Source organism: Mya arenaria, chromosome 12 (genome assembly GCF_026914265.1).
Source record: "Mya arenaria isolate MELC-2E11 chromosome 12, ASM2691426v1".
NCBI lineage: Eukaryota > Metazoa > Mollusca > Bivalvia > Myida > Myidae > Mya > Mya arenaria.
In genome coordinates, this window is record NC_069133.1 from 69,558,676 (window position 1) to 69,573,716 (window position 15,041).

Sequence of the window (15,041 nt, forward strand, 5' to 3'; positions counted from 1 at the left end):
TTCAATCGGTGCCAGAAAAATCGTACTAAGTAACTAACTATTTACAGCAGAAAGTTTAGTGAAGGTTTGTGTATGGTTTAAATGTTTAAAAACTGCGAAACTTAACTCGTTTGTGCAATCAACGATCCATTCAAAGGCCTTGATAACGACACGAACATCAATGGCGCAATCATATTTTTCTTTAGCAAATTGGATTTAATATCTTTTCTACGATTCCCAAAAAACCCTGATCATTACGGAATCCCTGGCAGCATGTATTACTGGATAACCGACTTCCTGTCATCTGGTGCTCATTGTGTTCTATGGAACCGGCTCATACAGAGATAGTCGGCCAGTTCTTGGGAGACTAGGGGACATTTCAACTTACAAATGTATAACTATTGTATCCGTTTCATTTTGTTTTTGTTGTTGATGATGTCGTTGTTGCCCACGCCCTAAAGTGGTTACATTTTGGCTCGACCCCGTCACATCCACAAGTGTGACTTAAACCAAAAATTTGGGGAAAACCAAATGGAGGATTTTAACTCAACCGGTAGATGGGATACTAGTCAAAGGAGTAATTTTGTACCCATAATGAATTGAGACCTGCGATTAATGACACCTAGAATGGTCCCACAGATCGGACCTTTGGATATGATTTTATTTCTCTAGGCTTGACTAGTTGTAATTGAGAAATTTCATATCATATGTAGCTTTAAATCATTAACATATATAAGAATGGTATATTTGAAAGAATGTGTAAGACTCGTGGTCAGTTCATTGACAAGAAAGTGTTTGGTGAACAGGTCGTTTTGTCCAATATTTATATACTGACTTCTTTGTTGTCGATGCTCTGGTTGCATTATTCTTGATTTAAGACCAGAGAGTGCGTTGACAAAGGAGGCAATGGGCGCGGGCAGACTTTATATACACTAAAACATCTGCTATAACAACCGTGTGTTCGGTGGAAATACAATCGATGCAACAGGAAATAACTTTAAAAAATTATTAACCGCATTTTCAACACTATATAAAGAACTTGTGAGGGAGTGAGGTAGTACAAAATTGTAGAAAAAAGTATAAAATTAAAACAGTGTTTGACACATTTATAAATATATTTTCTTCTTTTTGGTTGAACATGCGTAACCTCTTTAGATTGTGCCAATATTAATTAGTCGCAGCTTTATTTCTAAACGGCTCACGTGTGCCATAAACTTCTTGTATATTTCACATTGTTCTGACATGTTTATATATAGTGTATATCTAATTGAGTCAAAATCTGGTCAAGTAATGAAGCGGCTAACCAAATTCCAGACATCAACACAGATTTGTATCTTCAAATCTGCGATGCACGAACCAGAGGCCAACACAGGCTATTTCAGGAGCAAATAACAGACAAGGTACTAGGGCAAACACCTTCTTGGGACCACAGGAATGGAACATTCTCCCAGCCAGCACAGTATTTGCAACGAACCCTGGATTCCTTCAGGTCACTCCTCGAGAGTAACCTGACACTACTTCAACAAACAAGACACTGTATATAGTTTTAAACTGTTAACATCTGGGACACTATATATGCGCTTAGACCTCGTTGTTTGGAAAGCTCAGCTCAGTGTATGAAAGAAGAATATTATAATTGTACGGTGCAATACGGGAAATACCAATAGACAGTGCGGGATAGGTTTATAACGAATATTCACGAACAAAATGGCGTCACTAGGTTTTCCCGGCCCCGTTAAAATGGAACCTGTTGAAATTGTAAATGGGGTGAGTGTTTTCTACACCGCATTTAGTTAACGTATAACTATTTAATCATATAATGGCATGATAACACAATGCGATTGCGGCCAGTAGCACGAGGTTTTTGTTGAAATATATGATTACCTCCCTTATTCACGTTTTAAATACGAAATGTTCGGATCCTTAAGCATCATAACGATTATCGATTCATAAAATTAACCGCATTCTTTTGTCTTTCAGATTGGCCTAGAACCAACTCTAGTGGAAAATCCAGTTGTGGCCATGCCAGTTGTCACCAGTGTTCCGACTCCTGAAGCTGGTGATGCTCCATTGCTTGTGAAACCCAAATTAGAAGGTGTGGTTGCATTGTGATTTTTCTATCCTTCACGAAAATCAGCTTTTTGAGTTCAGCTATTTTTGAATTTTGACTCCAAACAATATATTAAATAACAAGACCTATGTTGATGAATCGATTTAGATTATTCATTTTCAAATAAGATTTGAGACCATGCACCAAAATGTAAATTAAAAAAAAAAAAATATGTTCATTTGAAAAAAAATGATTTTACAAAGCTGATTTGTGTTGGAGGACCCCGCTTTGCATTCATTCACTTACTTGCAGTATTACTATAAATTACAAAACTGTGAACTGATTTCATATTTATATAATTATTTAATGAATTTGTACAATATCAGAGTATGAAATTCTTTCACAGTTTTGTTAATTTAACAAGTGAACTCCTAAATCATTATATGACCGCATTATTCCTGTTAAACATTTTAGGAATTTTCAAGTTTGATATATGTACTAGAATAGGTTTCAATGGATGTTTTTCTCTGTTTTCTGTATTTTGAGAGTCTCGACATCAAGAACTGCAGCGATTGGGATGCCGGCAGTGAATGAGAATAGCTAATGAGATCTCGAGTTTGGGAGTCATCCGTCCTGTACACCTCAATGCCAGCTTAATCTTATGACGAATTGTACACTTGATTGAGATGCTAGTACAAGAAGTTATATGTACATGTATTATCAAAATGTTCCCTTAGTTTATATAAATATTTATTTTGTAGTGTCATCGTATTATGCAAGAAGAATTGATAGAACATGAATTCATAACTTGATCTGTTCTCTTTACCCATGTTTCATTGAAAACTGATTTGCTCAATTGTCCTAATTGAATTATTCAAAGGAGATTTCATGGTAGTTTTGTCTGTAGACAGTAGCTGAAAAACTAACGCAAGTAGTTCAGGCTTTAAGCACCTGCCAATACATTTCATATACATGACTTATTATTGATTTTAATTAGAAAAAGAATCGAAGCAAACCTTTTTTTACTATTGTGAAAGAAAGTATTTCTCACAGGCAGATATTTCTGTTCTGTATTTTCAGTGCTGGCTCTGTCAGATCATTCTGAGCCGAAGCTCTCAAAAACTTGGATGGGTGATGTGGAAAGTGGACAGGAAAAGGGATCTTCTTGAGAGAAAAATTCCTTTGTCTGCTTCCAAAAAAAGTTCTACTTCTTCAACTGATCTTTCAAATTGTTTCAAACAGTTTATAACGTTAAAGAATTTGATATTTAAATTTTTGATAAATTTTATTGTTCATTTAAAAGTTAGGACAAGGTGCTTGAAAGATATTAAATTTATCATTTCAGATAAAACTAAAGAGGAAAGACATACAATGTAGAGGGCGGCAATGAATGTCATGAATTGGGTATTTGGCACTGCTGTAGAATAAATTTGACTTATTCTTATATCAGAAATGAAGTGTATCATTCTGGAGATCCCTTTAAAGTAGCAAAAATTATAAGAACTTCTGTGAAGATGACAATTTGCAAGGGAACAAGATATGATCTATGTATTGATTGTTTGGCCATTGAAAATCATGTAAAAAGACAGTTCAAAAGCAACCTAAACTTGAATGAAAATGAATGGAATCAATGTGTAGTCAAGGTATAATGGCAAACTGCAAGATGATGAGTAGGGATTTTGGGTCGGGGTTAAGGGCAAACCTTTGCTCTGTTTGTTTTTCCAGGTGTCTACTTTCATAGGCAATACATGTAGGTGGCCCTGCTGCTGTAACACTGGCTGACAGAAGTGGGTGTGGGCTTGTGCCCGGGGCTGATACGCTGGTGACCAAAGTCCAGAGAGCTGTCATTTCTTCTTTTCTATTTCAGGATCATTTGTTCTTTTTGTCTTTTTCAGGATAATATTTTATTTCAGAAACAATCATAATAATTTATGTATTCAATATATATCTTTTATACATCACTTGATATTGATAATTGAGCAGATTTAACTTCTAAAATACTAGCATTCCCTTAAACTTGATGATCATCATAGCTCAGCAAAACCATAATCATTACATTAACATGTAATTATTGCAATGCAAATCTTGCCCCTTCAATTTAATCATGTTTCATGGTACACGTACACTAATGTTCGAGGACATTTGCCACAATTTTTCAACCCCATTTGCTGAAATATTGACTGAAGTCTATTCACTTTTAGCTTGTCTGTTTTCAAAAGGAGAAAACAACTCCAGACATGCAAATCAAGACCTATAGAGATATATATATATATAGGTTTTATTGGTTGTCTTTAAGGAATTTAGGATAAATGGACATTTGTTGACACATGAAAATATTTGTGTTTCCTTCTTTTCTGTATTTTTATGTGGCTAGCAATATTGGGCTTGTCTTGAGAGCAGACGACTATATCCGCCGCCCTAACAGCCTTTTCACAATGAACTCGTACAGACAATGGGTAAACATTGCTTAAAACAACAAGAAACAATACATTTTGCTAGATGTTATGTTGCATGACATTAATCCATCTGTGATGCTTTGGCAGTAATTAGTCATTGAAGCTCGGGTCTTTTATTCAGTGTCATTTTGTTATGTGATCATTGCATTTTGTGTACATTTAAATTGTTGTACATCCCCTGTATTCAAAATACCATTTAATATCGCATTATCAGATTACATGAAATGGTAAATGGTCACATGGGCTGACAAAAACTTTTCTTACCAGGGATCTTGAAGGGACACAAGTTGAAATCCTTTGTCATTATTTTCATCTTAATTCTAAGTAGTATTTGCTTATATTACAAAGAATTCCACATGGCCTCACTATTCTGTAAAAGGGCTAGCATAACTGTGGTGTAAAAGGGCTCTGCAATTCTTCAGGTCACTCCTACGCACAGGGTATAGAAGGTAGAAAATTCAGCTCTCTATAAGCTTATCAAATAATGCTCACTATGAGCCAATTTCTGACCACTGTGCGCAAGAGTGAGGTTAGTATTTTAAGTGTCTAATATAAAGCACTACAAATTGCTTGGATTCCTAATCTAATTGGTGGAATGATATCAATATGAATTGTGTGTAAGAAATGCATTAGTTGGCAACAAGGTTTCATTGTTTGCATGTTTTGGCAGCTACATCATAATTTTTGATGCTTAAGAGGTTTAGATCTAGTGTATGCAAATCTGCTTTCGTCATAGATATAAAGTATTGATAAAGGAATAGAATGCAAATCAAGTTAAGCTACGAAAAAAAATTGAAACCTGATGTTGAAAAGCAAACCCTACACTTTTGCACTATATAACCTCCTGTGCTTAATGATATGCAAATTGAATCTTTTTCTTAATTGTAATTTAATTTCTGCTTGAACTAAGGTGTAATTTGGGTTCCGCTCACAGCTAACTTTCTTCTAAAAAAATGTGTCCAATTTAGACACCGAACTTGGAGGTTCTCTTAGTGTAGAGGCTGCCAGTTTGAAGGGTTATGTGAAAAGGATGGTTATCTATTTGATAGCAATTGCTTATTGGAGTGCCTTTGTTAGAAAATGTGTCCTGTGTTCATGGGTTGTTAATTGACCTGGTAGAAAGGTTTTAGCAGGGTAAAAACCTGGCAATAAGTGTCGGCCTATCTGGTTGTTTTTTTGCTGCACCTTGAAACCTGATGGGTGCGTTCCCCCGCATCACCTTCCACTTTCAAACAAAATAAAACCCCTGGGTGTTTCAGATTTGTGAACAATTACATTGCAATAAAATGGGGTAAGCTTTAGTGGTAGTTGGCCATAATCGTCCTAAGAGCATGCATAACTGTGACTGTCATATTGACTTGAGGGTGTTGAAATAGGAGACCTGAGCTTCGTGCACAAACATGGGCATTCGTTAATCTTCTTGTTTCGTGTTTACAGATGACATACCTCAGAGTGATATGTCAGGGCCCGTTCTCGAGGGCCCGGGTGCAAAAAGGGAGCTGAAGCCGTTCACTCTGCCCAAACTATCCTCCACACAGGCGGACGCCCTCCAGTCCTCAAAGAAGTATGCTATGGAGGCCAGCATTAAGAGCGTCCTCGTTAAACAGACTATAGCCCATCAACACCAGGTTAGCTGTTTGTTTGACCTTTAATGTATTCTGGAACACCTTATCAGTTCAACCAATAGGAGAAATTCCTTGTATTTCACAATCAAAACCACATAAACATGAATGTCAATAGATTCTTTTGCTCAATGCTGTGTTTGCCAGTTAAATATTATTGATGTATGAATGTTGTCTTTGATTCAAAGTCAATTTGGCATTGTTCCAAGGCATATATCCCATACAAAATGAATTGTTGACAGTTGTCAGAGATAAAATCTGAAAAGTTGTTAATTAAATAGTTATTTGAACATGACGTGTTAAATCCGCTCATACTTTGTATCTTTTTTAAATATCTGTAACAGCATATTGCTATATCATGATTGAAAATTGTGGACTGTTATGTTTCAGCAAATGCAAAACTTCCAGAATACAGTCCAGAGGCAGCAGGCTTTGGCTTTGATGTGCAGGTATTCAATCATACCAACGACATGGACATTTAAATATAAATATTTTAGCTTGTCTGTTTTCAAAGAAAAAGTCTTGAGTATTGTGATAGCCTTGGTGTTGATAGATTGCCGTACTAAAACACTTTGGCCATGACTCAAAAACTGTTAAGATATTAACATAAAACTGTGAACATATGTTGCCAGAGACAATATACACATTTTTTAACAAGGCCCATAACTCTGGCTTTAATAATTGTTGAGTTAAGCCACTTTTTCAATTAGGAAACAGACTAGCATTATTTTGTAGCGTTTGGTTTCGCATGTACATGCATTTTCTGTTAGTACCCATTTGGTAAAATGTCAAACCCCTGAAATCCATGATCCATAATTATAAGCATTGGTTTCTTACAGGTGAGGTGATTCTTAACAGCAGAGAAATTACATGTAGTCCATCAGTGTTCATAATGAGCACAAGCTTATAAGTTTTGGAACTTATTAAATGTGGCTACCTTGTTCAAGTTTTAAATTCTGCTCTATTACAGCCTGGCTAGCTACGATTTTCCAAGTCAATTTGTACTGATACTTGGGGCTTGAGGCTTCAAATGAGAGTTTCCATGATTGATTTATTGTCCTTATCACCTTCATGTGAAAAGTGATCCATTAATGAAATACCTATCATAACAGGCGTTCTAAAAATCAGGATTAATCCTTAGATAAGGATCGAGAGCTTTTAAATACAGATCATTGAAGAATTTTTTGGACTTTTGCTTAAAAAAGTAAGAAGTACCTTAAAATGAATATAAACAACTTTTGAAACAAAACTATACCCTGGTTTGGTGATCAATACCTCATACTTAGTAAACAGACCAACAGCTATTTTTAGGATTTACAATATTATAATTAACAGCTGTGAGAGCCCCTGCATAATCATTGGTTTAAATTTATATTCATACCTATTTCTAAATTTGTATCCCAATATCATATTTTGGTCCACTGAGCATATCTTTGCAACTACAATAACACTAACTAAGACTATCACATTGACTTGTCTGTTGGTGTTCAGTGTGTTTTTCTGACCATTCCTGATGCTAAATCATCTTTTTTCCTATTGTTAAAATTCCCAATTTTAACTTTTGAAGATGAAAGTGAAAGAATTAAACCCTTAACCAATGTTAAATGGAAGAGGTGGTGTTTTCTTAAAGAAACAAAACTATCACATTTGTTTTTCTTATCTGTTTATTTTTTAAAGTATTCTTGCTCATTTCTAGGCAAATTTGAATTCCAAATTTTCGTCCCCATAATACAAAACAAATCCAATCACCAAGGCCCTGGCCCTACATCCAAAATGGTGAAAAGAAACTTAATTAAGTTCTTATAGCAGATAAAGATACTGAAATTGAACTTTGTATGCACACTTGCTATAGTAATACACATGATTGAAGCAACTAGATTACATAGGTGGCTGGTATAAACAACTGATAAGCATGATCAGGTGCTTGCTTTGCTCTTGTACAAAACATGTTCATAGAGCAGAAACAACATGTTTTCCATTTCAAAAATTTCTCATATTATCTTCACATTGAAAGAAATGGAAAAAAAAATTGTTCATCTTGAATATCGACAGACTTGAAAGTTGAAATATCAATTATGTAATCATCTCATTGAGGGAAATGCAAACATCATCATTATTATCGGCAGAAGTGAAAGTTGAAATATGGCATTGTTACAGGATATACGTAGGCAGTATTAACTTTGAAATCAAAGAAGACACAATAAAACAGGCATTCCTGCCGTTCGGCCCAATCAAGAGCGTTAACCTGTCCTGGGATCCAATCACAAACAAGCACAAGGGTTTTGCTTTCATCGAGTATGATATTCCGGAAGCGGCACAGCTTTCGCTCGAACAGATGAACGGAGTTATGATTGGGGGCAGGAATATCAAGGTGGTAAATATATTCAATGTTCTTTGTGTTTGTATGTAGACTGGTTTTTTATTTACTTTTATGTTACAGTTCTTACCTTGAATTTGGTTTGGTAAATCTGACAGTTTGAAATTTGACTACCTTTTTAAAAGTTTGTGTTAACTTAAATATTGAAGCAATTAAAATTGTACTTTATTCTGGCAAACTGTCATTGGACCTCCATATGCATTTAGGTCAACATGTTTTAATTTCATGATAAATTGCATTAGAAAATTGAAAGATAAAATGTTCAAATCTGATATCATAATTAGTTGATGTATTGAATGAAGTCAAGCCAAGGATTTATTTATAAGTAAAAACAATTTTATTAGCTTAAACTTTAAATAGGCACATGAAAAGCAATTGTGTCATATTGTATTTCAGGTTGGTCGCCCTAGCAACATGCCCCAGGCTCAGCCAATCATTGAGCAGATTGCCCACGAGGCAAAAAATTACAACAGAATATACATCGCATCCATACACCCTGACCTCACAGAGAAAGATATTGCCAGGTACATGTACTACCATAAACAATGGTTATATACATTATAATGTATCGTATTAATGCTTAAATTAATGTACAGTCATTTTGTGTGCATTTCCTGCACTTATTTGCTTGTATTTCCTGAAGTTAAATGTCCAAAAAACAATATTGGAATGTTAATACATCTCTTTTCAAGTCTGAAAACACCAAACAAATTGTTTGAGGTGCCATATCAGACAGAACAAAACTGATGTAACACATCGATTCTTTTCCATGAATTTTTATATACCTACATGATTCATATGTTCTTAAAATACTAACTGTTATGAATATTGTCAGGGTTGTTTTTATGAATGAGGTAGTGGTATAGATGTCCCCCTCTGGCCTGAAATATTGTAGGTTCCATGATAACTTCCATCCCCCATTTGCACTTTCTGAAAATCTCATGGCCTTATAAGATAGACGTGGGTACTGGTTTTGACCAACGTAACAGATATGAGTGTGACATTATAAACTATCAGCCGTCCTCGTAATTGACATCAAGCAAACACAAATATTATTATGATTTTAAGATTGTCATGATTTTGTGATTTGCAGTGTGTTTGAAGCATTTGGCAAGATAGTGAATTGCATGTTGATAACTGACCCCACATCAAAAGGAGGGACCAAACACAAGTAAGTCTGTCTTATAGTAATAAGTATCTGCTTGCAGTTAAATTTTGTTCCAGCATTCTTTGAACTTGAAAACATTTGTTCCGGCATTCTTTGAACGTGAAAACATTTGTTCCGGCATTCTTTGAACATGAAAACATTTGTTCCGGCATTCTTTGAACATGAAACATTTTTTCCGGCATTCTTTAAACATGAAAACATTTGTTCCGGCATTCTTTAAACGTGAAAATGAATAGATAGTGTAGGCATTATCTTTTGAAAGTGTGATGGTTTATCTTTGTTGTGATAAAACAAGTAAATGAATAATAAGTTTCTTATAAGATTCTTTTAAAAAGAAGTCCTGAGGACTGTCATAGAAATAAGCACAAGCTGCAAGCCATGCACTGATGAAGTGTTCAAGAGTCTTGCAAAAATTCTGTATTTTATAAAGGTGACTGAGTTTATTAATTTTGTTTATGCCAAGCAATACTTTGACAAATGTAGGAATTAGGCTTGTTCATCCAAAAATCTTATTTCAATGATTGCGAGTAGGAGGCATCTAAGTCTAGCAGTTATGTACAAGCAGTCTGCTTGGCATTCTATGTTATATATTAAAGGAGAGCTACTCATATAGAGTGTATAAACTCTCAGTCAGTAATTGTTTAAACACTTTACTGCTGACAAAGTTCTATTAATTTATTGTATTGAATGTCTTAATGGGCTATTCACAAAAAAGCATATGATTATTTGCAGAAGAAAATTATATGTTTAGAAGTGTTCTTCCAAGAATTCGAAACATGGGGCGCAATGGACCCACAATTTTGAATAGTAGGGACCATTTAGAAAAATATGAATAACACTACATCATTTAAATCATGTTTGTGTTTTCAGGGGTTATGGATTCATAGAGTATACCAATTCACAGTCAGCCCAGGATGCAGTCGCCTCTATGAACCTGTTTGACCTCGGTGGACAGTACCTCAGAGTAGGAAGGGTGAGTGAGGCTTTCTACTGTTAAGTCCAATTGCCGTTTGCCCATCTATTTCTTGATTGATCTGAGATCACATTCTAATATGTAAGATTATAAGTCAATTACAGTAATCCTTTTGATGGATTGATCATTTATTCGTATCAGAAGCAGAGATGGCCACGTGAGTTTGAGTCTAAGGGCTATTTTCTCTAAAACAAACATGGTGATAACCAGTTTAAACCTTTGCTCAATTAAAACTTAATTTCACAGAACAAGAAGTTCATTGTGAATAACATTTTGGTTATTTTGCTTATTAGGCGTGATACTCAACAAGGAGAACAATCGGCATTATATCATCAAATGTTAAAACAAAAGTAGTGGGACTAAGCTTAATCTAGACTTCGAAAAACTAGGCATCTCAAAATGTAGAAATTTGCATCTAGCTTGATTACGAAATTTCTAATTCTATGGAAATATGTGTGAGAGAGGACCAGGACGTTTTCTTTACCAGCATGTTACATGATAAATGAATTAAATAAACCAGTAGGAAGGGTGAAGCTGTCTGATATACTTGTCCTGAGCCCACCTTGAATACAGCTCAAGCGATATATTTCAGATCTGCTTTACTAATAACATAACAATGCATTCTAATGAAGATTAATAGGTCCTAAGGAAACCTGGAGTACAGGACTCGGGGGCAGATCAATATGAAACACTGGACATCAATTATAACACTGACCTGTTGTATTACATTGTAGGCGATCACTCCCCCGGATGTGTTAATGGCACCTCAAACCATCGCAGGCCTTGGAGCAATGCCAACCGCGGCTGCTGTTGCTGCTGCTGCTGTCACTGCTAAAATCACCGCCATGGACGCACAAATACAGCTTATGGTAGGTTATATTGCTGTACCCTTGTAATACAATATAGCTAATTACAGCTTTGTGAACTAAGAAAAAACTTTTGAATTGTATGCACACTAGTTGAAAACTTTGATGTCCTGCATTTTCAATATTGCATATAATAAATTATCTTGCTTTGTTTATGATTTATAGAAAATGACGGATGAGCCAGGTGTACACTAGCAAACACTTTCCATTATTGGCGTGTTATCTTTTGAAAAAGTCTTTGCGGACATTCTAAATAAACAAAACAAACACTTTACATTCCAGCCTCCAGGTGTGGTGAACCCAACCCTAGGTGGTGTGTCCAACAGCCCCAAACTGGGAGGCCAGGCGGACCTTGCTATGATAGGAGGTCCCGGTGTGGTCATACCACAGTCCCTGGGGGCGGGCACCACTATGGCATCAATACCACCGCCCGGGCTTGTCTCCACACCTCTCAGTGTGGTTGCCACACCCCAAGGTAGGATTAATTATGTCATGCTCAAGTTTATTATGTCTGTACCTTTAGAGGTTGTTAAATGAAGGATTCCATTATAAATGTGCTTTACCAAAGAATCAATTATAGATCTAATGAATGTGTTTAAATAGAAATGAATAGACGAAAACACATTAGATCAAGAATCTCGTATTAATGAATGAAATTAGTTCAAACTACTTCAGAACATTTGGGGCATCTTATTAACGAGTGTATACCAAAATGATGTTAGGTCAGGAATCTCCATTGAATGTTTTCTAAGCAAGCATTAGAAATAGAATGTTCAGTAGTAAATCTCAATTCACCTGGCAAAACATTGTTTCAAAATATAATTCAGTTCAACCAAGAATTAAAAAAATTAAATAAAAAACACCGTGCATTATGCTCGCTAATAAAGAGTCTTTCCTCTGTAGTATTTGTTTCACAAATAAAGCTTTGAATAGCTGGGTTAATGTGAAATATAAAGAGGTTTTGCTACAACAGGAAGATTATTTCTTATAAATACTGCTTTTACGCTGTATTCATCATTCCAAGTGGTGGCATCAGACCCGAACGCGCACATGCAGGCAGCCATCTCGGCTCTCGTACAGGAGGAAAAGCGTCAACTCCAGGTGAAGGAGAAGGAAGAGCTGCAAAAGAAGGTTGCTGAGGACGAGGTGAATCAGACCCTTGAACAGCAGGAAACCATGAAAATCTCTGGCAGTAACGCACGGCACATGGTCATGCAGAAACTCATGAGACAGTCACAGGTATGATGCAGGGGCGGATCCAGGAATTGACATTAGAGGGGGCGTAACTTAGGGGCGCAAATTTTAACATGTGCCCCTCCCTCAGAACCAAAGTATATGGCATTAACTGTTTGTATGGGGATTGGGGGTTACTCCCTCATGAAAATTTCAACAATTTGCAGGTGGAAATGGTGCATTATGAGCTTATTTTATTACCTTTGTTTCTCTCATATTGATGAAAACAGTAAACTTGGATGATTTTAGAGTGTGTGCGCCCCCCTCTAAATCCGCTAGTGTGATGTGCTAGGGTTAATTAAAGGGCCACAATATATGTTGTTGCAAACATATCTGCACCAAAATCATGTTTCTGCATCAACCTATATTTTGTCCTTTTAAGCTTGTCTTTTTGGTGGTGGGGTGTATATCTACACAATGCCATAGCCTTCTCAATACGCGTGCTCACTATGAAACATGTTTAGCTATAACGTCACCTTTAGTCAAGATGTGCAACATGATCAGCTGTGAAAAGAAGTACTGGCTTGTAGTTCTTTGTCTTATCAAATACAAGTATTTTGATATGCAATTCATTATGTTATGACAGCACTGCATTAATTCATTATAAAAAATCCTACTTTGGTTATCAAAGTTTTCTTGTATGCTGCCTTGTACATGTATGTCTGACAATAAGCTATTTGCAAGTATGTGTAACAAGTACAAGTAATTAACACTGTCCTTCACCCATTACAGAGTCGAGTTATGGTTTTAAAAAACATGGTCGGCCCTGACGACCTTGATGACCAGTTGGAGGGTGAGGTAACTGATGAGTGTGGAAAATATGGAAACGTGAACCGGGTGATCATATACCAGGAGAAACAGGGCGAGGAGGAGGACGCGGAGGTCATCGTCAAGTTATTTGTGGAGTTTGTTGAATCTTCAGGTCTGTTATTACTTTTAGGAGTGATTTGTTGGGTAATAAATTATAGATGTGAAATTGTGGTCATTTCTGAGTTTCAATTACTTAATACTGTTTTACCTAATGGTTTAATAAAATCTGATTGAGTTTACCATATTTGAAAATGTATATGGAGCCAGGAGCATAATGTATTCATATAAGCCTTATCCTTCATCCTTGTCAGTGATTCCATTCATTTATGCAAAATAATTCTTAGGCCAAAACACTCAGATTTTACTCTTAAACTGAAGTTAAACAATTTAAGTTGCTTTCTGAAGTTGTTATTTGAAGTCAGATTTGAGTTTAACCGTTTAAATATCTAAATTGGTGTCCTCTGTGTAAAGCCAGATTTAAATCTGAAGTTTAGATGAAGATTAATCTCAAATTGTATCTAATTTCTTTCCAGAGGTGGAGAAAGGTTGTCAAGCTTTAAATGGACGTTATTTCGGAGGACGAGTTGTGCAAGCTGAAAAATATGACCAAGACTTGTTTGATGCACACGACTTGTCAGGATGAAAAAAGTGTGAAAGCTGTTATTCATTTTTACCTACCATCTGTGCAATCAATTGTGATGGAAATGACAGTGGTTTAACCATTGCATCCAACCTGCAGTGAATCAGAGTGAATCGTGTTCTTCATGGAAAAAAGAATGTCGACTAAATGGTTGAATGTAAACTACTAAGAGTAGTTAGTTCTCTCTCAGGTTAACGGGGTTAACATGCAGTACTGAATAAGGCTTGAAGTTGTTCATATGATGCATGTATGGCCAAAGTGAATCAAGAGTTTTCATCAATTGTGGTGATAGTTGTGCATGTGTGAGCTAAAACTCCCCAAAGATCTCGAGCTGACCTTTTTAATTAGAAGGCTTTTGTTAGTCTGAAAATCTGTTGTTTTCTGGAGTCCAGCATCATGTGTTAAGGAATGCATATGATATTGTTCCAAAAATGCAGAAGTACAACAATTGATTCTAAATTTCAAGGGCATGCTTAAATTGAGTATGTGTTAAGTGTAGTATATCTATGCTACCTGCCAAATGGTACTTACATGACTTTAAATGAATGTTTTATATTTTATGTATATGAATAAATAATTGTTGACCATTGTTTATTATTTTTATATTCTAATATTCCGTCTTAACCCATTTCGATTTTTGGATCCCTAAAAATGTCTGTTTATTAATGTTATCAGTTTGTCTCTTTAACAAGCTTAATTTTACATCTTGGCTTTTAATGTTAAAATATAGACTTGATTCCTTTTTCGGAAGCAACCTTTTGTCCTTGTGGACAACAGCATGCCAGACCCTCTGCCATCATAGAATTAAACACTCAAATACTCCTTTTGTTTTGATTAAAACTTAATATGATGATTATAATTACATAC

The 15,041-nt window shown here is 35.6% G+C and overlaps 1 protein-coding gene across 5 annotated transcripts; it reads left to right on the forward strand.

Annotated features, from left to right (window-relative positions):
* Nucleotides 1-1,660: 1,660 nt before the first annotated feature.
* Nucleotides 1,661-14,766, forward strand: LOC128211341 (poly(U)-binding-splicing factor PUF60-like). Of its 5 annotated transcripts, none has more exons than XM_052916024.1 (13): nt 1,661-1,746; nt 1,960-2,074; nt 5,923-6,113; nt 6,498-6,556; nt 8,265-8,481; nt 8,881-9,008; nt 9,578-9,655; nt 10,523-10,625; nt 11,360-11,494; nt 11,774-11,966; nt 12,516-12,730; nt 13,457-13,646; nt 14,068-14,766. In XM_052916024.1, the coding sequence occupies exons 1-13, from the start codon at nt 1,687-1,689 to the stop codon at nt 14,175-14,177; spliced, it is 1,794 nt and encodes a 597-aa protein (XP_052771984.1). In that variant the 5' UTR covers nt 1,661-1,686; the 3' UTR covers nt 14,178-14,766. The 5 variants fall into 5 exon arrangements, with proteins under 5 accessions (XP_052771984.1, XP_052771985.1, XP_052771986.1 ...); XM_052916025.1 differs by having other exon boundaries at nt 8,265-8,478; XM_052916026.1 differs by having other exon boundaries at nt 1,714-1,746; nt 1,960-4,485.
* The last annotated feature ends 275 nt before the right edge of the window (nt 14,767-15,041 follow it).